Below are 26,104 nucleotides of genomic sequence, written 5' to 3' on the forward strand. Positions count from 1 at the left end.
ACAAAACTCAAAATTACAATTTTGAAGGAAACAAAAAATTATCACTAAATGTTTTGCAAGTAAAATCTAAAGTAATCTTTAAACATTCAGTTAAGAGCAAGCACTCTGAGGTAAGCTAACAAAGCTTAGCTTCCAACTGCTACAGTTCCAAGTTAAACACTGCTGATTATTGTTTAGTTTCTGCAAGATTATTCACTGATTTAAGAGATATTAAAGCTTAATGAAGAAAAAAAAAGATAAAAAGAATGGTTCCTAGCTTGTATTATACTGATTTTTGACATGTAAAATATCTTTCCTAAGATTAATTCTGTAAACTATATAAAAACTATTATCTATTAGACACTGTAGACACTGTGTGTGTATATGTGTGTATGCACCGAGTGCACTTGCAGGTACACACACTTGCATTTAGTTTGCTCTCTTCACTTTCATTGTTTTGTTTTACTTTTTATGGAAGAAAGAAAATAAACAAACATAGCATGGTTCTGAGGGCAAATAATGACCCTCATAGATTTGTTCTCTGTATTCATTAATACAAGAATGAAAATCACCAAGTGCCAGTAGCTCACGCCTGTAATCCTAACTATTCAGGAGGCTGAGATCTGAGGATCGCGGTTCAAAGCCAGCTTGAGCAGGAAAGTCCATGATACTCTTATCTCCAATAAACCACTCATAAAACCAGAAATGGCACAGTGGCTCAAATGGTAGAGTGCCAGCCTTGATCTGAAGAGCTCAGGGACATTGCCTAGGCCCAGAGTTCAAGCCCCACGACTGATAAATAAATAAATAAATCACTCATTTCTATAAATATGTTTGAAGAAAATATCTTCAAAAGAGGATATAGTAATAGTTAATTATAAAATACAGAAAAGTCTGTGGATTACATAAAACAATTCTTATTACTTTATTCCTATAGAACACAGATATCTCAAATTTAGCCATGGATTTCACTATTTCTAAATAAGAATGTACAGTATCTTAATATTACATTAACTTTCCTTATATTTGTATCAAAATTTATTTTTAAAAAACTGTAGAAGATAAACTTGTTTTTGCCTTATACTTTTTGGATTTGTTTTACTTTTACTTTTTAAGTTTGTCAGTACTAGGATTTGAATGTGGGGGCTTAACTCTGCTAGACAAGCACTATACCAATTGAGCTATGTTCTCAGCCAGCTTTGCCTGTTATTTTTCCAATATGTCTACATTCTGCCCATGGCTGGCCCCCACCTACAATCTTCCTACCTACACCAGCTTTCTAGTATCTGGGTACACAGAGGCATATCACCACACCAGGCTTGTTCTTGACAAGGATTTCAACTTCCTGCCTCTATTAGACTCAGACCTCAACTATCCTGATTTACCTGTCAAATAAGTGGGATTACAAGCATAAACTACCAGGTCTAGTCTTTGGTTTTTGTTTTGTTTTATTTTAATCATTATCTAATTAAACTCAGTAGTACTTATTTTTAGAGATTTCTGTATAAGACAACTGTAAAAGTTTCTTACTATAAAGTGACTTCTGAGAAATGCTTAATAACTTGCTATTATGAATGAAAAGTTGCCCCTTTAATTTGATTAATTTTGATTCTCTAGGAAATAAACATAATTCAATGTTTAAATTCCCTGTTAAAAACAAAAAATAAAGATTAATTGCTAAATTCATTATTAAAGATTAATGCTTTATTACTTGAAAAAGTTCTAACCTGCTCCCCTACAGAAAAACAGAGATTTGTGTAACTTAACAATTCAAGTATATGACTAGTGCCTGTTGCTTTTCATAAAGAATCAAATTGGCTTTGCTTCAGATTTCTTTAATACCTGCTGTAAATCCTCTATTCAATGTTTATTCATACAAATAGCATTACTTCAAATGGAGAAACGAATAAAATGAAACTCAAGGTTATCTAGAGAACACACTCACAAAGGTCACAAGGAGTTATGTGAGTGGCCTCTTACCTGTCTAGAGAAAGTGTGAGAGTTTCATTCATTTCCGGTATGTCATCACCCTTGACAGTAATGTTGATTGTTGTATCACTTTGACCAGATAAAAATACAACAGAGCCATTAAAGGGATCCAAATCATCCATGGTTACCACTTTTGAATTAAAGGCAGAGGGCTTCAAACTCCAGTAGACAGTAGCTTGGCCATCAGTTCCATCACGATGTAAGGGAATGTACACCTTATTTTTAAAAATAAAAGAAGAGCAAGTTCTACTAAAATGTATGCTCAAAAATAAGGTTGAGTTTGCCAGTCCTCACATACATATGAATATGTATTCTTTATATGAAGTAAACTATTAAGTGACATTAATAACAATTAAAAACAGTGGTGTTATATGCTTCTAATACTAGCACTTGAGAGACAGAGATAGGATTGCCCTTCAAAACCAGCCTAGGCAAAAGTACTAAAAAGAAAAAAAGAAAAAAAAAAGACCAATAAAAACAAAAAAAGCTGGATTCATCATGCAAGTCCTTAGAGTATGCCTGGAAAGCACAAAGCTATGAATTCAAGCATCAATACCAAAACAACAAAAAAAGGAAAGAAATGTAGCCAGGCACCAGTGGATAATGCCTGTAATCCTTAACTACTCAGAAGGCTGAGATCTGAGGATTATGGTTTGAAGCCAGCCTCAAGGAAAGTCCTTAAGATGCTTATGCAATAAACTACTCAGAAAAGGCCAGAAATGGTTCTGTGGTTCAAGTGGTAGAGTGCTAGCCATGAGCACAAAGAAGCAAAGTGACAGTGCCCAGGACCAGCAAAAAAAAAAAATCTATAAAATTAACCCTCATATCTAACAAGGATTTGTCTTAATAGAAAGACAAAGGTATTTAAAGCTAAAGAATCCTGAAGAAAGTAGAACAATCTTGCTAAATATTGTTTTTTCTCAGAGGTTCTCTAAAAAAAGAATTCAATATCAGAACATAAATTGGAAAATAAACTTTGTCATTAAAACTAGAAAGCATTATGTACAAATATTGAAAAATGATACAAAGCAAAGTGAGAAAATGTTACTAACCAACAGAATAAAAACATAAAAATAAAACTGAATAATGAATCATGACTTGGTTACTTTGTGCAAGTTATTTAACCTCTCTAATCTAGATTTTTGCATGTGAAATAAAGCTACTGATTCCCAGCAAGATGTGGCAAGAAGTACTTCCTGATCTTGCCACAGAACAAGCTAAATAAATGGACAATATTATACTAATTCTGAAACAAGCTCTATTTGGTAGTTGTGTTCTTATGAAGCACATTTTAAGTACATAAATATATAGACCATGATGAACTCTTTTCAAAGAATATACACAGTATAATCAAACAGATGCTATTTTCTTTACACTCCTAAGATAGATATCATCTTGTATCTTTGATTTTTACATAAGTCAGTTTTGAAATACACAGAATTTAATATATGTTATATATTATAATTTCATATTATTATATTATATGTTATATAATATTATATTACATATTATATATACCTACCCAAAGTAACAGTAATATATATAACAGTATATATAACAGCAATATATAACAGGATATATAAATAGTAGAATATATAAGCAGTTATATACATTGGTTTATATATTACTATATATATGCATTTGTGTGTAAATCATATATTTTATACAAATAATATATACAAATAATATACATACAAATATATATACAAATAATATATTTTATTGTAATATATAATATATTATACAATTTATATACACACACACACACATCACTACTACTGTGGCTACCAATGGTCAGAACTTCACACCACAATGTAAGATTCTTAGGGAAGAAAAACTAGCAAACAAAAAACTAACAGAGGCTGGCCTCTTTGTCACCTGAGGGATAGGGCATATTTGGATCATTATGTCATATTTGGGTTATTAGAAAAGCTAGACACTCCTACTTTTACTGTTCTCAAAGAGAGCAATTCAAGCACAAACATTAACCTCTGAAGGATAAAGTTGAAATCGAGATATTAAAGATTTCAAGCTCTTTTAACTAGGCTGGCTAGTGCTCTTACTCTCCCTCCCCCCCTCTCCCCTCCTTCTCTCTCTTTCACTCACTCTCTGTAGATAGATGACAGACAGACAGAATCTAAACATTACTTCAAACTCATGAGGCCATGTCAATAAGAAAGAACTTTCTTACCATTTCAGCAGTAGACTCTTCTGGTTCATGTAAAATGATTGGAAGGTTGCTAATAAAGCCAATTTCTCCATTTGCAATGGCCGGAGTAACTAGTAATGTAATATTTCGAATTTGTCCAAATCTGGGACTTATAGGTGGGATTGGGGGAAATATGTTCACCAACACTGCAGTTTCCAACTATAATAAACAAAGACAGGGGAGAAAGCTTAAAATTCAAAAGCAAAAACCCTTGCACTGGGAGCATAGCACAAATGGTAGGTAGAACACTTTCCTAACAAGGGTGAGAACTGGGTTCAATCATCTTCACTGCAAAAGGAAGGAAAGGGAAGGGAGAGGAAGGAGAAAAGACCAGGGTATGGTGGGCTGGGGAGGGATGAGAAGGTAGGGGAGATACTCTCTGGGCCTCTCTATTGTTTATAATAATAAATAGCACTCTATATCACATAAATGCCACAGAGATACTTACAGGTAGAGACTATCCAGACAGAAATCATATCTACTCCATGTCACCTCACTACGACCATCACCCAGCTTTTCTATGATCACATAAATCCCGTCTATGTCTTTATCTATTTAAAGCCAAACCCAGAGAATGGCTCACACCTTTTATCTCTCATCCACTGACGAAGACTTTCAACTACTCATTCACTCCTCTCCTTTGCCCAACTTTATCTAGTATCAGAAGACCATTCACAACTTCCATTCTAATTTAACTATTTAACTAATTTAATTATATTAAAAACAGAAATTCAATGCAAGTATAAACAGCAAATCCCTATAATCAAGGTGGCACTGAAATGCTCACTCCAGGGTGATTGCACTTAGATTGTTCCCCATGGCCACCTCACAAACACAAAAGGCACCGATCCTTTCAACCAGCTAAATTTCCTTCCTCTTTCATGAAGCTTTCCTTGAATTGTCCAATCTTCTTCATTCTGCTTTTTTCTGAAGTTCTACTGCTACTCTCATTAAGCTTAGAACTTCATTACAAACTTCACATGTTCCCAGACTTTCAACATTTAACATATTACTAAACTCAATTTATAAATCCATGGTGTTTTTTTGAGATTTGAAGGAACTAAGAAGCATTTCAGGATTGTGAAAAACAGACATGAATATAAAAAACAGAATGGATGTGTACACCAAACCAAGTAAACTAAAACATATAATACTTTGGTATAATTCATTTACTTTACAAAGTAAATATAAAATACAAAATGTAAACATATAGTCAAAAACCACATTTTCTTTTTTCTAGAGAAAGGAATGTATACATCCATGTATAGTCTTATATTCCATATATTCATATGTTCATATATCCATATATTCATCTTACAAAATAGTACAAGGAAAAATAGATTTGAATTGGACCTAAAATCTAGAGTATGCTTAAAGGCAAAGATGCTTCTAAAACACATTGGTCATATATGTAAATATCTGTGGATGAACTCATTCTATTCAGAGCCACTAAACTGTTAATGCTATCTCAAACATCAAGGAACTAGAGCTCGCTAGATTTTATTTTTACTCAAAATGTTCCAAGACAAAGGAAAATCATTTTAGATATTTTATCAAAAAAAAACTTACAGAAGTAATTCCCAAAGTAGTATTTTAGAGAAATCTTAAAAGATGATATTGAAGATTATGATATGATATAACAGGAAAAGGCAATTTTACACCAGTCTGGCCCATTTCCTAGTCCATAATCCTTTGGTCTGAGACACTGCTCAATCGGACTGTCCTATTCATTCATAAAGAACCAGACTTTGGGGGCTGGGAAGGTGGCTCAGTGGCAGAGCACTTGCCTTGCATGCATGAGGCCCTGGGTTCAATTCCTCAGCATCACATAAGCAGAAAAAAAAAAGGCAGAAGTGGCACTGTGGCTCAAGTGGTAGAGTGCTAGCCTTGAGCTGAAATGCTGAGGGACAGTGCCCAGGCCCAGAGTTCAGGCCCCACAACTGGACCACCCCCCCCAGACTTTGCTTTCACACAGTCTGAACCAGGACAGCACATTAGTAGCCCATATCTAACAACGGTGTATCTGAAACATTAATATTTATTTAACTGAGTTAGAGTTACTAAAGAATGAGGATCCTATCTTTCGGTTCTTCAGTTTCATTTGGATTCCCAGCCAGTCTAGTGCTTCTTATTCTTCAGTTGCTTATTCATTGTGGATTAGACAAGCTATGTAATCTTCTCATTCAACCTGCCTTCCACTTTATAGCTGTTTTAACCTCAAGGAATTGTGTCAGGGATAAACAAGATATATATTAGCTATCTGCATTGTAGAGCTTTTGTTTTCCCACTGAATAGGAAGACACGTGAAGAACTGAGTCCAGTTAGTAGACCAAACAACTTTATAGTCAAGATCAATAAAAAAATCAGATACTAGTATATACATTTTTCTAATTTGGAGAGGGGAAGGGAAATAACAAAATGCTGAAACAAAGATGCAGGTTGACCCATCATAACAATGTTTCACTATGTTGAAAACAAACTTTACAGCTTAGGGAAGCGGGGGAGGAGGGAGCCGTTGGAGAGGTGGGAAAGGAAGGGATGGTAGGAGAAAAAAAAAGGAGGGGATAACAATGCTCCATAGGAAGTGTACTCATCACCTTACTCATATCATTGTAACCCCTTTGCATAGTATTTTTTTTTTTGCTATCCCTCAGCTATTCAGTTCAAGGCCAGTGCTCTACCACTTGAGCCACAATGCTACTTCCAGTTTTCTAGGGGTTTTTATTGAAGATAAGAGTCTCATGGACTTTCCTGCCCTGGCTGGTTTTGAACCGTGATCCTCAGATCTCAGCCTCCTGAGTAGCTAGGATTACAGGTGTGAGCCACCAGTGCCCAGTTGTACAGTAGCTTTACCATTACAAAAAAGAAAGAGAGAGAGAGAGAGAGAGAGAGAGAGAGAGGAAAGAAAGAAAGAAAAGAAAGAAAGAGAGAGAGAAAGAAAGAAAGAAAGAAAGAAAGAAAGAAAGAAAGAAAGAAAGAAAGAAAGGAAGGAAGGAAGGAAGGAAGGAAGGAAGGAAGGAAGGAAGGAAGGAAGGAAGGAAGGAAGGAAGGAAGGAAGGAAAAGGAAAAGAACTTTACAACTTTGGGGGGAGGGAGGAGTTGGAGAGGTGAGGAGGAAAAACGAAAGAGGGGATAATAATGCTCCATAGGAAATGTACTCGCTATCTTACCCATGTAACTGTATCCCCTCTGTACAGTATCTTTACAATAAAATATATATAAATTTTTTAAAAATCAGATACTGCATTTTTCAAGTGTTTTCTTAGCTTTCAAAAGTTGTCAAACAAATTCTGTGGTGTTTATATTGAATGATGACTTGAAATAGCTAGGATAACATTTGATCCTCAGAAAGTTCTTAAGGAGGATTTGTTTATGTGAAAATTCTCTGCAGCTACTTTGAAAGAACTATCAGATATTTTAAACGTTTACCATAAAAATAATACTTGCGTAAGCAGGAGTTGAGCATGACAAGATATAGGGCACTTAGTTTTTCTTATTAAATAGTTAAAAAAATAAAGTCCAAGTATTCTATCTACATTTAATAGATAAATAAACAGACTTTTTAACCCAGAAATGGTGGCTCATGAGTATAATCCCATCTACTCAGAATAGAGGTAAGACGATCAAGCTTGGTCAGAGTTACCAGGAGAATTTGTCTAATAAACTAAAAGAGGGGCAGGAGATGAGAGTTAAGTTGTACATACAGTATTTGCCTAGTAAGTATGAGACCCTGAGTTCATCCCCAATACCAGAGAGCAAAATAAAAATAGAAGATTTTTTAAACTATTTAAAAGAGAAAAGGGTTTCATATTGTATTTTTTATTTCTGAAATATCTCATTCTTACATTTTCTCAAATCAATTCAAAGCAATTCCAGCTCTCTCATCTAACAGGTTGTTAAATTACCCCATTTTGTCATTCACTAGTCTATTTTGCATTTCATGTCTTGTGTACTTTCAATATCACCTGATTTGATTGCTAATTTTAATATAACCCTCATCCTACTATTGAACATCTTAGAAGCAAACATTGTCTTTGAATTCCCTAAACAACTTTAAGTAACAGAATCTGAAATATAAAGAGAGCACAATAATGGTTAACTAACTTTCATAGAAGTAAGTATACTTGCAGTTTAACTAAAACTGAGATTATTTTAATCATTAAAGTACCTGTACTAGGAAGTGGGCCCCATTTTGAAGGAATGCATCATTTCTTATTGGTAATTTTGTAGCAATTTGTGTTTTATGTTCTGGAAAAATGAGGTAGTTTCTCCTAGAAGTATTTAAGATGCCATCTTTCCCTCTCAAGGGGTCCACAGCTCCTGTGGGAATGTACAGTGCAGAATAAAGCATCCTCACATCTCCTTTGGTTCCTCCTAGTCTCGTAAAACTCAAAGACAAATAGCGTTCCTCTGGACTGCTTTCAATCTTCTGGTTTTCCATAGGAAAAAATGTTATGAGGCCATAAACATCATCACTATCCTGAAGGTAGAATAAAAGCTGTAAATAGAGAGGTAAAATATTAGAGCACAGAATTCTTCCATCTAAGGTTATCAAACTCTGCTTTCTAAGCTATTTTGATGTTTAATATTTATTTCTATAGCATGTCTAAATGATAGCTCCTTTGTTTTTTTAATATATATTTTTATTGTAAAGATACTGTGCAGAGGGGTTACAGTTACATGAGTAAGGTAATGAGTACATTTCCTATTGAGCATTTTTATCCCCTCCTTTGTTTTTCCCCTACCATCCCTTCCCTCCCCACCTTCCCAATTCCTCCCTCCCCACCAAAGGTTGTAAAGTTTGTTTTCAACATAGTGCCTTATACATCTCATTGTTACAATGGGTCAACTTGTATCCTTATTTCAGCTTTTTGTTATTTACCTTCCCCTCCCCAAATTAGAAAAATGTATATACAAGATGCAGGGCCATACTAAAGCCACCAGCACAACTATATTTATCACAGTATTATTCACCATAGCTAAGATATGAAACCAACCCAGATGCCCCCAAGGATGTGGTATACGTATACAATGGAATTCTACGCCTCCATCAGAAAGAATGACACCACTCCATTTGTTAGGAAATGGAAAGACTTGGAAAAAATATATTAAGTGAAGTAAGCCAGGCCCAAAGAAACATAGGTCCCATGATTTCTCTTATCTGTAATAACTAGTATATGTCTAGGACAAGCAGAAAAGGTCAACTATGAACATATGACTATATAAGATGATGCTAAGCGAAATGAACCCGTTAGGGACACAAGAGATTTTATCTTTGTTGCTGTTGTTTTAAATGTATTTATAACGTACTATTTTTTGGTTCCTCTTTTATTTGGGGGGGGAGGGGTCCGGTCATGGCCCTGAATTCTGGGCCTGGGCGCTGTCCCTCAGCTCTTCAGCTCAAGGCTAGCACTCTACCACTTGAGCCACAGCGCCACTTCTGGCTTTTTTTCTTTCTGCTTATGTGGTGCTGAGGAATCAAACCCAGGGCCTTAGGCATACAAGGCAAGGGCTCTACCACTGAGCCACCTTCTCAGCCCCTTGATTCCTCTTTTATGTTCTTCTTTCATGTTTTCAGTGATAGCTTTTTTGCATGAGTAAAAGATAAAACTTTCCCAAGTTACAAAGTTTTGAACATTTTTAAAGAGTAAAATATTAGAGCTGGAGTTATAGCTCAGTGTTAGAAGCATGTGCATGACACACACAAAGCCCCAGATTTCATACCCACTACTAGAGAAAAAAGAAGAGGAAAAAAAAGGAGGGGGGGGGGAGAAGAATTAATTGCAGAAGAAACAGTGTTGAGTTTTCTTTGTGTCCTCTTGGACTAAACAAAACTTAAGCTTCTTGTGATAACATGCTTTGGCTTTCCATAGCACAAAAACACGAAACAAAACTTAAGCTTCTTGTGATAACATGCTTTGGTTTTCCATAGAACAGAAACACAGCAAAGTATTGCAGAACAAGAACTCTACCTCTGCTGGCTCGCTCACTTCCGCACCTCCTTGTATCGTATGAGGCAGAATTTTAAGCAGAAAAGCTTCAGCCTCCTCTGCGAACTCATCATGAACAACGGCAAGAGGAATCGATGCCAACATCTGCCCTTGTGCAAAATGGAGAAGGCCGGAGCTAGGTCTGATATCTGCTGTCACTGGTGAGGGATCACTGCTGTTCCGTGTCAGCACCCAGCTCACAGACACATTGCCATGGGTGCCGCCATTTCTAACCACTGTGATCTCTTCAAATCTAAAATTGTTTAAAAGAATGTACACTGTCACATCACACTCCCTTAGAGTGGCTTCCCCAGTATCAAGTTAGTGAAATAAAAATCTAGCACACGCAAAAAAAAAATGTTATTTTTAAATTTTAAAGAATAGAAAAGTGATAGTGTCCTAAGAAACCATTACCATGAGAATTCATTTGCATAGTTATATCAAATTTAAAATAAAAAGAAAGCAGTGAAGCAATTGTAAGGAAAACGACACATGCAGTGTGTCCAACATCACCAAAATTAAGTCAAATGGCTAGCATGATGGCTCACACCTGTCATCCTAACAATATAGGGGATAGAGATTGAGTAGATTATGACTCAAGGCTAGCTTAGGCAAAACACAAGCAAGATCCACTTCTGAACCAACAAAATCTTAGCATGGTGGTGCATGCCTCTTATCCCAGCTACATGGGATAAGAGGCGTGCTTGAGTGAGAGTAAGTAGAAAGTCTTATTAAAGAAAAAAATAAGTAATGGCTGGGGGTGTTGCATTAGTGGTATACTGCCTGCCTAGCAAGCACAGAGGCCTGATTTCAAACCCTAGTATGACAATATACATACATGCATAAATGCATACATATATAAATGCATATTAAAACAGTTGTAGCAACAGGCTGAAAATAAATCATACCTTGATGTTGTGTCTTCATTAATTACAATTGCTTTTTCAAACAAAATACTATTGAATGAGAGGACTCCATAAGGTTTGTCATTCGGCTTGATGGTGACTTGTATACTCTGAGGGCCTGTTAGCACAGCATCCCCCTGCAAGGTACTCTTTAGTAACATAATGTGAAATGACTCGGCAATCTCTGGTATAGTGTCGTCAATTATTTGAAATTGCAGATGCGCTTCATAAATAAAAGGTGGGAAAAGAATGGTTGTGTTTGGCTGAAGATCAATGAAGTCCAAGTTTTGCTGAGCATGTACTGTTGAATTCCCAGTTAGAACTGTGTATTGCATTGAAACTTCATATTCATCAGATCCAATCAGATTTCCATTGCTATCCTTCCCACGAACCACTGGAATAGAAAGTATATGGTTTTCCTCAGGTACCAAATAGACACTCTGAATGAACCTCACAGGGCCATCATTTTTCTTGATGATGATCTCAACTGAATTCCTAGTGATATTAATCTCCGCTCCTCCTTCTACCTTTTTCAGGTGAATCAAAAATATCTCATCATTTTCTGGCACCTATCAAACAAATAGAAACCATAGTAAAACATCTGTAGCCAGATTATAAAATGCAAAGTACTAGAAGTAACTATGTTTCAATGCCATTATACAGATATATCAAATAACTTAAGGGAAAAATTAGAGAGAAGCACTTTTAGTCTCCATTTACCAAAATCTTCATAAAGCAATGGCATGAGGAATTAATGAAATCCAGTATATCTTTCAATCTTAATGAGAATTTAGGTAACTATAAAGATTAAATAGCAGAAATGGACATAAATTCTAATCATTGTTAGTAAGTTGCTAGGTCAGACATGGTAGCCAAAGTCTAATAATAGGGTTAAAAGCTGTCAGCTTTTATTTTTTTAATATTTTTATTGTAAAGATATTGTACAGAGGGGTTACAGTTACATGAGTAAGGTAATGAGTACATTTCTTATCGAGCATTGTTATCCCCTCCTTTGTTTTTCTCCTACCATCCCTTTCCTCCCCACCTCCCCAACTTGCCCCCTCCCCCACCCGGCCCCACTAAGTCGTAAAGTTTGTTTTCAAGATATGTCTTGTACATCTCATTGTTACAATGAGTCAACCTGTGTCCTTATTTCAACATTTTCTAAATTTGGTTGGTGGTTTTTCTCACAGAAAAATCTGTGAGACTCCCTCTCCAATTAATCTACAAAATATTGGACTAGAGGCATGGTTCAAGTGCTGAAGTATCAGCTATGACCAAGAAAGCTGAATGAGAGCACAAGGCCCTGAGTTTAGTTCCCAGTATTGGAACAAGTCTAATCTAAGAATCTGAAACAATATAGTGAACATCACATAATTGTTCATTTTCAACATTAATTGTTTTCTTTTCCCTAAACATTTTCTAACTCAGATATCAAAAAATATGATATGATAAGTCTGGGAAGGTGGCTCAGTGGTAGAGTGCTTGCCTTGCATGCATGAGGCCCTGGGTTTGATGACTCAGCACCACATAAGCAGAAAAAGCCGGAAGTGGCGCTATGGTTCAAGTGGCAGAACACTAGCTTTGAGCCGAAGAGCTGAGGGACAGCATCCAGGCCCAGAGTTAAGGCCCCAGAAGCAACAACAACAATATATATATACATATATATATATATATATATATATATGTATATATATATGTATATATATATATATGTATATATATATATATATATATGTATATATATATATATGTACATATATATATGATATGAGACATGTTTTCCAAAATATTCCAAAATATACACGTACCCCTTTGGAGAGCGCTATCGAAATACTACATATATCCTGAGTACCTCTCCACTGTGCTACTCAAACTTTTCTTAAAAGCCACAAATTCTATTTAAAAAATGAAAGTTTAAAAAGTAACAACATTATTTTCTCCATCAGTAGCAATATTACAAAGTAAGCCTATTTGTCTCAACAAATAAAAAGGGTGATTTAACTGAGGTCTTTTCATTTTACAAATAAAATGTATCATTAATCATTCCCCCCAAATGGTAACCTTCCAGGTCTCAAAAAGAGTATTTGTTGCCCTCCAGGATAAGATGAACTTAGGAGTTATCAATACTTCCAGTTATTACATCTATCATAAGAAGTTATGTATTAACCAACTATGTCTCCAAACACACAGCTCAATATTAGCATGCTCATAACTGAAGTATAACAGGTGTACTTTACAAAAGATAAGTGCATTTAACTTAATATTTGACTTGACGTCTCCTAAAACTTGGGGACAGTCCTTGTCCCCCAAGTATGCTTAACATTGTCCCACCTCATCATCAAGAACTGTCAAGTTATAAATGACTGTTGCTCTGCCAGGGGGAAAAGTGATATTTCCTCTAACTGGGCTTACGTCTTCATCAGGGGCATTTGGGCCATCCTCTATCTGCAAAGAAATATACAGCAAAATCAATCACAAATTATTTCAGAAGAGTGAGATGCCAGCTCACAAAACTCTGAAGTTTATGGAAAGATGTTTTGCATCTATTGCAAATCTATTCTTCCAATTAACAGGGGCTATAATGTCACTATATATCTTAACTATCATTGCCTTAAACTATGTTGCTTGTAAGATTTCAGTGTTTTCCTCAGTCATTCTATTCAACTTCAGGGAGCTCTAGAAGTACTTTTTTATAAGAAGAATATTTAAGACTAGTAAATTCCCTTCAGAAATGAACCTAAATACCCATTCCAGTACATCCAAGTGGCCTTCAATGTTATTAAACAATGCTGTACCGAGTTGTCCTCATCTGTAAAGTGAACATAAGAATTTTAATTTCACAGACTGAAGGAGGACTGCATCATTCATTTAATAAAGTATTTACTGTAATCTATTCCTGATCTCTTTTGGGTTCTAAGCACATAATAATAGAAAAAGCACACTCCAGCCACATGGACCTATAGTAACTGGATGGAAACAAATGATGAATGATGTGTGCATATCACAGGATAACAAATCTGATGGGAACAAAAACCACAGGACACTGAATTTTGTGAAGGATGTTTCTGTATGCAGAAATAACCAGTGTAAGGTACATATGTCACATGTATGGCAATACAAAGTGTTCCCAAAATGCTATCTATAATTATTTAAACAAAATAACATGATGTGGACTCAATAAAATAACTTATCTTAGATAAACTGAAGATACTATAACTTGCAAAGCTTATTCTTTCTACATATTTTCTATCTTTCCCGTATCTTCAGGCCTGGGAAGGTAGCTCAGTGGTAGAGGGCTTGCCTTGCATGCATGAGGCCCTGGGTTCAATTCCTCAGCACCACATAAGCAGAAACAGTGGGAAGTGGCGCTGTGGCTCAAGTGGTAGAGTGCTAGTCTTGAGCTGAAGAGATGAGGGATATCGCCCAGGCCCAGAGTTCAAGCCCCATGACTGATCAAAAAAAAAAAAAGTATCTTCAAAACTTTATTATCTAACTACATATTTTTTCTTCTTTTTCTTTTTATCTAAGCAGCTGTACAAAGGAGTTGTACAGCTATAGAACTGTACAGTTGTAGAAGCTGGCACCAGAACTTTTGAGTGTTTATTGTAAGTTGAAAATAGCACATTTGATCATATTGTCAAACTGATAAGGTTGAACTGATGAAGGTTCAACTAATCAGTTGAACCTTTAAATGTGAATCTTCAGAACATCAGTTTGGTGATACAGGGATCAATCAATAGGCAGTAAAATGATTTGTTTTAGCTATCATCTGAAAAACTGTCACATTTTTATAAACACTATAATACCCATGGAGCCCTACAGTGGAGATAATTCCTATTTATATCATCATTCCAGTCCAAAAAAAAAAAAAAAAGAGGACTGACCATATGTTAAATACTGTTTTACAAACCTAAAAAAAAATCCATGGATATTTTTAATATATACCCTTGAAAATATTTATCATAATGATTCTACAAATGTTATAGAATTAACATTATCATTCTCTGTTGAGACTTATCATTTCATCATGTCTAAAATAATTTAGTGTCATATAAATTTCACACACAGAAGCAGCAAGAAAAATATTTTTCTGCTGTGAAATCTACCAGATAGCAAAGGTATTTCTTTTTTATTTTCATTGAATATTGTGTTGATAGTATAAAGGGCTTTGATTTACAAAATTGCAGCCATCTGGTATGGACTCTAACGTGTTATCATCTAAAATAATTTCCTGGTAAACTTACCTCAAAAGTCACAGTGACCATTCCATAGGTCCCCTTTTCCCTGATGAGAATAAGAGGCACAGACTCATTTCTGCCCCTGGGCTCACTCACTGTGACTGGCGAAGGCTGTTGGGAAGAGCAGAGACACTGATCAATCAGATATAGGTCGTAAAAGCTCTTACCTAAGAAATGTTGAATTTCTGCAGGCAAACCAGCTCATACTACAGTATAAAATAAGTGGCATTTCTGTCAGAAGTCATGGCACACACCTGCCTGTAATCCCAGCATTCAGGACACAGAGTCAGGAGGATAGGAAGTTAAAGAGGCCCACCTGAGCTACACTGTGATTTCAACACCGACCTGAAACTACAAATAAATCAAAAAAGTGCTACCAGCTAACTGTAGCTGATAAAAGTTGTGAAGTTTTAAAAGTAATAGTGTATAGGAAACAAAAAAACTGGCCAGGTAAAAGATGTTCTGTCTACCACTACTATCTGCTATTATCTATTACCTTGAAAGTTATTTAGCTAAAAGAAAATTAAAATGCTCACAGAACCTGTCAGTTCACAGAACTGAGTTAAGCCTCCACTGGGACCATCTTGCTCCCAAAAACTGTTCCTTTGTCATCAAACAGTTTATCACTGAAAAATAATTGTCAGGACATGACACCTTTCTAGTAGTCTCCTTTTTACTCTCATGACTTTGGATATTTGGTTTGTTTTATTTCATTCTTTTTACCATCCATAAAGGAGAAAAATCATGTAATAGTGTTTCTGAGGAACTGGCTTATTTCACTTAACAGGATGGTCTCCAGCCCCATCCTTTTTTCAGCAAATGACAGAATTTCATTTTTCTTAATGGCTGAGTAAAACCCATTGTGTACAAATTCCACCATTTTCTATAAAAGCTGCTTTTTATTTCCTTTTGTCAAATGGGACATTATATTTTTTATTTATTTATTTATTTTTGGTCTGGTCATGGGGCCTGAACTCTGGGCCTGGGTGCTGTCCCTCAGCTCTTCAGCTCAAGCTAGCGCTCTACCACTTGAGCCACAGCGCCACTACCGGCTTTTTTCTTTTTGCTTATGTGGTGCTGAGGAATCGAACCCAGGGCCTCATGCATGCAAGGCAAGCGCTCTACCACTGAGCCATCTTCCCAGCCCAAATGGGACATTATAAACTTTATCCATGAAGACTATGCGAAGGATGACTGGACCCTCAGAAGCATCTTCAATTGCAAAACCCCTCAAGTAGAACAAGTGGACAGTAAACGTGCTGCAGCTGAAGTTGATGCAATTTGTGCTAAAATATCAAAAACAGGATGGCAGCATCATGGAAAAATAACTTTGATAATTAGCAAACTACTGTCTGGCAGCTACTAGAATCATCACATCGTGACCATACCATAGTAAATGAAATGATCCCAAAGGCATTGTCATTTGATAATACTGTCACAGTAACAGTCCTTGGCCAGCCAAGCTTCACGTTAGCTGAAGGTTTCTAATATGAAAATAAAAAATAAAATGATAAAGTATTTACAAGAAAAATAATGACTTTGATAGAGTAATCTATGTATGTAAGTAATTACAAGGAGCCTGAATGATAATACAAATATACTTTTAACACATTAAGAAAAGGGATTCATATTAAGTCCCAAATGAAAAATTTTTAAACAGTTCATAAACCATTAACCACAATTCATGATATCTAATATCATAATTTTAAGTAATCACTAGCTACTCATACTATATTGTAAGTTACATTGTGATTGGTATGAGGTCATTGCTAATAGAATAAAATAAACATGCAGTACAAAACTTTATTCAAATGTGATCTGTTTCTCACATGATAGAAAATGCTTAATCTTGTTATTCTATGAATCAGTACCCAGAGATAAAATATTACAGAAATTTTTATTTTAAAAACTGCAGTTTTCTACATGTCTACTGATATACAGAGTAACACGAAGGAGCATGTTAAATACATAAATTACAACATCAGAGCCTAAATGTTTCAAGCAGCAGTTTCACAAAATTTCAATCATACTGACAAAACTACTTTGGAAAAAAATAAACTATCAAGGTCCCATAGAAAATAAAATGGAGCAGTGCTAGAAGTTACTGACTCAACCTAATAAATCAAGCTATAAAATAAGTTCAATTAGATCTTAGGCTAGTCAAGTCCCCACCTCACCCCCAACTTCCCAGGGTTCTCACAAAGACCTTCCACTTTCATGCTTGCTTTTTGTGTCCTTGTATGAACTTGGAAGTTATTGTCTTTCTTTATGAATCTGGTAGTTAGAGAATAGCTAAAAGAAAAAAAGGCCAAAACAAGGCGAGATTTTCTGCAGTATCTGTCCTGACAATTCCTAATTAAGGTGAATGAATCCTAGCTGTAGATCTCAACAGGACTGATAGAGAATAACCAGACAGTGAGATTACCAAAGAGATTTTCAGTTCTGGTTTAGTTAAAATCCATTGCACCACCTGAATTGGCTTCTTTCAATAAGTAGATTTTTTTAAATTGTAGCAAGAATTTTTTATGAGCTTAAGGTAAAGGAGGGTAGAAAAACTCACTTGTAATGTCAAGTGGAAGATGAAAGTTTCATCGGGTTCTGGTAGGTCATCATCACATACCGCGATGTACACTGTCCTATTTGTTTCTCCCACAGGTATGAAAGCTGCAGCATATGTGTCAAAAAAGTCTTTAGTGTCTTCTCCATGCAGCTAGCAAATAAAGAATACAGGTCATTCTTAGCACTCAACTAGAAGAGATCCTGATGCTAATTGATGCAATCAGATAAAAGAGCATGGCCCTGACTTTGACAGTGGACAGCATAAAAAGACATGCAACATAAACGCATGACAACTCATAACAACAAATTTCCTCAGAAAAGAATTGATAGAAATAAATAATTCTCTACAAAAAATTTCCTTATATTATAGAAGAAGATGAAATTACATAGAAAGCTAATAATTAGGAAGGAAAAAAAGTGCTTTGAATTTTTTCCTCTGGCTCTTAATTGATCAGGAGTGGATTACTACATGTCTAACAACAAGAGGACTAAAATGCACACGCAAAAAAAGAAAAAGAAAAAGTGTAAAATTATCCTGCCAAAAACTGCCAGGAAAATCATTTTTTCCCCAATTGATTTTCAAAAATTTACTCACCAAAACTTTCAACCTAAAGTTTAGCACAGCACCTCCCAAAACAGACACAATCTTTTAGCATCTCAAACCAATTGCTTACTATATTTTAAGGTCTTAGTCTGTAACTATCCACATAACAAATTCTCCAGGTACTAAAAACTACAAAATTATGAGAGAGCAATTTATTGTGTAAATTTGAATGAGATTTTCTTTGCTAGAGAACTAAAAATGAACAATTTAACCAGCAGAGAAAAATAAATTTTATACAAATAAAAATGGAGGACATTCGTAGGGAAATTTTAGTCAAGTTATAGTTCCAGTTTATGAACATAAATTAGCTTCTAAATACTTGAGAAATCGAAATACATTGCCAAGGTTGTTACAAAACTTGTACATATATTGTAATACAGACAAGGTTTATATAAGACAGCATGTCTGTATTAGAAAACATTATAAAAAGTCACTGAGGCAAAAAGAAAACTACAACAAACCAAAATCATTAGTTAATCCAAAATGGAGTAAAACACAGCAAACACCTAAAGGAACCTCAGTGAAAAAGAGTTAGGGAACAATTAAGGTAGAATGATAAAAATTATCAAGGAAACTGAAAACGAAATAGAGCAACCTAAAAAAAAAATTGCAACAACACAAGCAAAATTACATTAGAAAATTATCAAAAATAATGTAAACCTAGACAAAAAGCAAACATACGTGTCATAAATAAAAACTAAAATTAATGTACAAAATTACATCATTGGAATGAGCTCACAGTTCTCCTTTATCAGTTTTAACCATATGTCATAGCATGACAATTTAATCTATTTCTTAAAAAATTATTCTTGAGAACAAAAATTTCAAGTACTTTGAGCTTCAAATATAGCCCAGCAATACTTCACCTGGCACCAGTGAATACTGCTTATAATCCTAGCTATTCAGGAAGCTGAGATCTAGAGGATAGTGATTTGGAGATCACCTGGGGGAAAATAGTCTATGAGACTCCATCTCCAATTCAACAGAAAAAAAGCCAGACTGGAGGTATGGCTCAAATGGTTGAGCACTAACTATGAATAAGTAAGAAGAGCAAGCACCCTCAGTGCCCTGAGTTCAAATTCTGATTCGAATCTGAAGAGTAGATCAAATTTGATCAAATTTAAAGAGTAGAGTAGTTCAAAAATTTAACAAATGCTAACTTTTAATTCAGTTAATATACTCAATTACTCCCACAAAAAGAACTTTCTAACAGAACTATCAAAAGTATATGATCTCTTTAGAGTAGTCTGTGAACCCACACTCTTGCTATTTGCTTGAGGAGAATGATGTTATCAACAAATCATACTGAAACTAGATTCGGAATTAATTTTTTTAACAGAAAACGTTCTTGCCTTTGGAACTAAAAGAATTGAACACGTATTTCCATAAGCACAGTCCTAAAGCAATTTCTTACCGATACAATTGCAGTGATATTAGCTGGCTTTCCTACCCTTTCAATGACAAGACGAATGACTGTTGTGCTTGTTTCATTAACAACAAATTCTGTTTGTCCAGCAAACCGTATTTCTGTTTCTCCAAGTACAAAAGGGATGAGGAAAGCAGAAAGAAGATTTACTAATAAAGATGCAGAGGGCATGCCTAGAAGATAAAACAAAAATAAAAAAATCATAAAACTTTCCAATGCCTTTTTATTATATTTTTTCCTCTACACTGTGCACTTAAGAGTGGAGAGTTAAGACAGTGCACAACTAAGATATAAATTCATCAACCATAAAACCATCTGACTCCAATGTGTGATAACACAACATTCTCTGGTATCATAATCTCTTCTTCAGGTTCTTCTTTCTCTGTTTGTACTTAGGTTTTCATCTTCAGCTTCTATACGAAGATAGTAACTGTAAGGCAAATGTTATTAAAGTAATTGAAGATTTATTGACACATTTTAGTCTGAGAAAAACCCAATAAACAATAGAGGATGGAGAGTTTTTCATGGCAAGTTCAGCTTTTCATCAATAAAATTGAAATACTATATTCAACTAAAACAGTGAAAGCTAACTTTTCAGGAGTTGGTTGATTTTACAGCTAGTGCCTACATTTTTCTTAGATATGTCTTCAGATGTTTAATCTTTTCTTCAAAAAAGAGACAGCTTTCACGATGTCAGTTTCTTCCATTTTATTAGCTAGCATATTAATGCCATTTCTATAAATGTCCATGTTGCTTTGAAACAAGTAAATTCAGCCAACCATGTATTTTCTTCTTTTCCAAACTCCTACAGCTTTCTTCCTACTACAATATGTGTGTCTATGAGTCATCAATATTGTTCCTACGTTCAGTTCTGTGTGGTTCAAATGCTTTCAAAAGCACAACACTGCAGTGGCCTCTTGAAAGCACTGCTGTTTTGATATGTAGATGCACCTCCAAAAATGTGAACAATTTATCTCACGGATCATTAAGATTCCAATGGATCTATGTGATCGGTCACACGAACATAACAAGTCCATGCATTTTAAAGAGAGCATATTAAAGGGGAGTTGTATTACCTACTCTGGGCCAAAATATTTTATATTAATCTTTACTTTGGCTATAGAACTATCATGTATTTGGTATTTTCACAAGGCTACACAAGATTTGATTTAAAGAATCACCAAATATATGAACTCTTGATATATTTCAAGGTTTAAGTACATTTTTTTCAGCCTACTATATTCAGACAATGCATTTTGAAGGTCATTCAATGATGATTCACATGCCTCCAATTACAAAAGGCATAGAAACAGAAATACAATTCAAATTGAGTTCAGGAAGGGACACGGGTCAATAGGGACTCTGTTTCAGCAAACGAGGACATTTGTTGTCTCTTCTCTCTAAGCATGTCTGTGCCGAGGCTAAGAGGAATGGGAGAAGAAATAAAAACAGTTAGTCAGCAACTATAAACTCTTTCCCAATTCCTAATTCAGGAATTTCTTGCAAAGAAAGAAAATGAAATGTTGAGAGAAAGTGAAAGAAGAAAACGAACAATAGATTAGAAAGGCTTTATCATACTTTCCATGAGTATGATATTACAGTATGATGTTTCATGAGTATGAATTACAGCCAAGTGCAAAAGATCTTTTGGGGTACTGTAGAGCCAGAGAGATTTCACACCCCACTTATGACAAATTATGGAAAGGAAAGAATCTAGGAATGGTTGAAAAAACATGGAATGAAGGGGTATGCAGGTAACAACTTAGGCCTTGAACGCAAAAGAGGAAGATCAACTTTTATCTACTGTGATTGTGAAAAAAAAATCTCAAATCCTTGAATGGATGTTGAGTAGAGAAAATTCAAGTTAGAAAAAACTAAGTGAGATTACAGTATGAGAACAAGAGAGGGCAACCAAAGGAGATTTTCAAAATCATCCTGCCTAAGGATCAACATGGGCATTTGTTAAAATGTCAATACTCACTCGTAGAAATTCTTATTTCTGTTTATATTCTTTTTAAATTGTTCTTTATTTTATTGTAAAGATGCTATACAGAGGGGTTACAGTTACATAAGTAAGGTAATGAATACATTTAACATACAAAATTGTTAACACCTCCTTCATTTTTCTCCCATTATCCCCCCTACTCTATTCTACCTCCTGAAGTTGTAAAGTTCATTTTCAACATAGTGTCTCTGTTTATATTATTAAAGCTATACATAGAAGCAATAGAGGAGGCAGAAAGCTAAGATCTCCCAAGACAGAAGAGAGGGTTTTTGTTGTTTCTTTTAAATTCTGAACCAGTAGGTATAGGTTGTAGGTCAAGAATCTTCACTTAGGAAAGAACAGTGCTGGAGGAATATCAATACCAAATTTCTAACTCTACTGCAAAGTCATAGTAATCAAAACAGCTTGGTACTGGCACAAAAACAGACTTCAGGACCAATGGAACAGAACTGAAAACCCAGAAACGAACCTAAAGACCTATCTAATCTTCGATAAGGGAGCTAAAAAAACAGAATGGAAAAAGGACAGCCTCTTCAGTAAATGGTGCTGGCAAAATTGGTTAACTACTTGTAGAAAACTAAAGCTAGATCCTTATATATCACTCTGCACCAGAATCAACTCCAAAAGGATCAAAGACCTCTAAGTCAAAGCAGACACTCTGAAAACATTACAGGATAGAATAGGAGAAACCCTAAGTCTCCTTGGCACAGGCTGAAATTTTCTTAATAGAGATCCAGAAACACAACAAATCAAAGATATGTTGGACAGCTTCTGCATGGCAAGGGACATAACTAGCAAGATCAATAGAAAGTCCACGGATTGTGAGAGGATCTTCACTAGCCATACAACAGACAAGGGTCTCATATCTAAAATATACCTGGAACTCAAAAAATTAAATCCCCCAACAACAAATCCTCAAAGAAACAACTGCCCAATAAATAAGTGGGCTAAAAGCTTCTCTGTAACTCTTCAGAGAACTCTGAAGAGGAAAGAAGGATGGCCAATAGACACATGAAGAAATGCTCAACCTCCCTAGCCATAGAAGAAATGCAAATCAAAACAACATTGAGATACCACCTCACCCCAGTTAGAATGGCTATAATCAAGAACTCTAATAACAACAGATGCAGGAGGGGATGTGGCCAGAAGGGAACCCTACTGTGTTGTTGGTGGGAGTGTAAACTTGTTCAACCACTTTGGAAAGTAGTATGGAGGTTCCTCAAAAGACTCCACATAGAGAGAGAGCTCCCCTATGACCCAGCAATCCCACTTTTGGGCATTTACCCAAGTGATCACAAACAAGACCACACTAAAGCTACCAGCACGACTATGTTTATTGCAGCATTATTTACCATAGCTAAGTTATGAAACCAACCCAGATGCCCCTCAGTAGATGAATGAACCAAGAAAATGTGGTATATACACACAATGGAATTCTATGCCTCCATCAGAAAGAATGACATTGCCCCATTTGTTAGGAAATGGAAAGACTTGGAAAAATATATATTAAGTGAAGTAAGCCAGGCCCAAAGTAACATAGGTCCCATGGTTTCTTTTATTTGCAATAACTAGTATATGTCTGAGGCAAGCAGAAACGGTCAGATAAGTTGATGTTAGGCGAAAAGAACCCCAAGATAAGGACTCAAAGCGTTTTTCTTTCTTGCTATTGTTTCTAACATATTTATAAGGTATTTCTTTGTTGCTTTGTATGTCCCTCCCCCATGGTATAATTCACTGTATTTGATGTTGGTATAATTTGTGGAAGGGAAGGGAAAAAACAAATTTTCTAAATAGGGATACAGGTGGCCCAATGAGACGTTATGTCGAAAAACGAACTGTCCAACTTTGGCGTGGCACGCAGGGCGATGGGAGGAGGCCCAGGGCGGGAGGAGGGCAGATGGAAGCTATGGGAAGGGGAAACAAAGGAGGAGGCTACAATGCTTGATAAGAAATGCACTCATTATCTTGCCCATGTAATTGTAACCCTTCTGTACGGTATTTTCACAATAAACAACAAAAAAAGAATCTTCACTTGTTAAGTATCCTTGTTTATTCTGATGGAACTGATCCTTTCAGTATACTTCAAAAACCAGTCCTAAAGGAAGAAGAGTAGTGTGAGGAATGTGTCTCATGGTAATCACATGAAAGATGCAAACATGTACTTAACTATTGAATTGTTCAGTGCTACAGACATGAACTTTCTCCACACTTCCTCTTATGCTTTTCTCATTTTCCTGATATGGTATTTGAAGATTCTATGCATTCTAAACAAAAGTACTGACTTATTGAGAGCAATTATAATAGCAAACGCTGATATACTGTTGTACTTTATACACACTAAATATTCAGTCCCTAAGCCCTCTGTGATACCTCTGGGTATCACAAACATAGCTGTGGAAACTAAAGCACAGACAAAGTAGTTGCTCTCACTCAGTTAACTAAGTGGCTAAGTAGGATTTGAATCCCAGAGTCCGCCACCAGACTCTCTGCCCAGAAATCCCACTATACTGTTCTGATACTCACTCTTACAAATACACCACCCTTTATATTGACAAATGTGGTAGACTGCTTATGCTACATGTTTTCAAACATCCAAATACTCTAAACATGCAAAATAACCAAAAATTACCATAAAATTCCTAACTATGCATCTCCTAGAAGTATGCACCTTATTATTCTGACAAATATTCCATGTTTGTACTGTTCACTACTTTCAATATTTAACAGCATCTTTTAATGTCAGGACCAATGTGCTCAAATGCTGCATTCTTACGATTTCCCAGGCAATTAGATCCCCAAAATCTTGTGGTGAAGTCAGTAAATTCATTTTAAATTGGACCACATCAATGAGTTTCAAGATTATGCAAAATGAACAAAACAAACATGATTGGAAATGTTTCAAGTTGTGTGACATCATTGATAATTGCATCTCCTTTGCTTTCATCTTCTCACACTGTAAGAAAGGTTGTTGTGGTGATATTGGCATTGAATAGAAATTAAAAGATGAAACAAAAGCTTTGAAAATAATACTTCCATTAGAAGAAGACAGGCATAATTACAGAATAGCTGCATACTTCTGTTTTCAGAGTAACTAAGAATACTCTGCTCTATTATTCTAAAAATCTTGTGCATGAAATTCCTTTATTTTTGTTTTATTCAACTCAGAATGCCAGGCATTAGTCATTAGTCCACCTATTAATCATTTAGGTAACTTTTTCTATTATTAGATTTACATACTCTATTAGACCTTTATTTTAAATTCTTCTTTAAATGAGTTTGGAACAACATATGTTTAAAGATCATAATAGACGTAATTTGTTCTGTCACAATTGTACAGAATAATTTTAGCTTTGCTGACAGCTTTCTTCCTTTCTGGGATGGCAAGATACTACAATATTCAAATCTTCTCATTACCAACTACCCATGTCCTTCTCACACCTCCCACTCCTGCTCAGTATGATTCAGAGGAAATTAAAACTATGCCCACTTGCAGATCTCCTGTCTCTTAATAGATTTCTTTTCATGTGAATATGAGATTTAGGTTACTTTCTTGCTTCTTGTTTCCTATGAAATTTTAATTGTCTTGATAACACACAAGTACAAAGTCTTGTGTTGAATTCCAGTCATCATATTCAGACTAATCAAGTCATCTAGCAGGAAAAAATGAATTAAAATCTGGAATATAAAGAGAAAGTCTTAAAATGTAAATTAACTGCTCTCAGAAGCACAGCTTACAGCTTGCTATAAGGTTGGTATATTGTGAGCCATTCTGCATTTTGCAGCACCCTATGCTAATTAATCAGGACCCAAAAATACTCAGGTTATGGCCGTTGGCTCTACATACATACAGGGATTGCTATATGACTTAGGTAAAGGAAATTAAAGCCAAGAAGAGAATTTTGAGGCCTTTGCTCCAACATCGACAAGTAGATATTCTCTACCACCAGGTTTCAGATTGTGAAGACTGGGCCAGCTTCCCCCACAATCTTGGAAAGAAAGCCAGAATAGCTGAAGACCAAGCCAAGAGGTGGAACGGAACCCTATCTTGATAACTAAGCTTTAGTTTCTGAATCCAGCTTTACTTCAAATTTTTCAGTTACTGAGGAAAAGAAATACATCCTTTTGTTCTAATGAAGTTAGTTTGGAAATTCTGTTGGTTTTAACATACATATTTGCCCATCACTGTCCAATTAATAA

At 35.4% G+C, this 26,104-nt stretch overlaps 1 protein-coding gene across 1 annotated transcript in view; it reads right to left on the minus strand.

Annotated features, from left to right (window-relative positions):
• The window catches only part of Adgrv1 (adhesion G protein-coupled receptor V1), a 479,179-nt gene extending 459,106 nt beyond the window's left edge, over positions 1-20,073 (minus strand). Inside the window, exons 1-10 of the mRNA XM_042690972.1 lie at positions 19,891-20,073; positions 17,874-18,023; positions 16,702-16,797; positions 15,320-15,424; positions 13,407-13,520; positions 11,076-11,641; positions 10,150-10,420; positions 8,346-8,675; positions 4,160-4,336; positions 1,960-2,183 (exon numbers count right to left, since the gene is read on the minus strand). Coding sequence (XP_042546906.1) covers positions 1,960-2,183; positions 4,160-4,336; positions 8,346-8,675; positions 10,150-10,420; positions 11,076-11,641; positions 13,407-13,520; positions 15,320-15,424; positions 16,702-16,797; positions 17,874-18,023; positions 19,891-20,073 — 2,216 coding nt within the window. The remainder of the gene's footprint in view (positions 1-1,959; positions 2,184-4,159; positions 4,337-8,345; positions 8,676-10,149; positions 10,421-11,075; positions 11,642-13,406; positions 13,521-15,319; positions 15,425-16,701; positions 16,798-17,873; positions 18,024-19,890) is intronic.
• Positions 20,074-26,104: the final 6,031 nt, after the last annotated feature.

This window comes from Dipodomys spectabilis, unplaced genomic scaffold (genome assembly GCF_019054845.1).
Source record: "Dipodomys spectabilis isolate Male_0828 unplaced genomic scaffold, ASM1905484v1 ptg000140l, whole genome shotgun sequence".
NCBI classification, from domain to species: Eukaryota; Metazoa; Chordata; class Mammalia; order Rodentia; family Heteromyidae; genus Dipodomys; species Dipodomys spectabilis.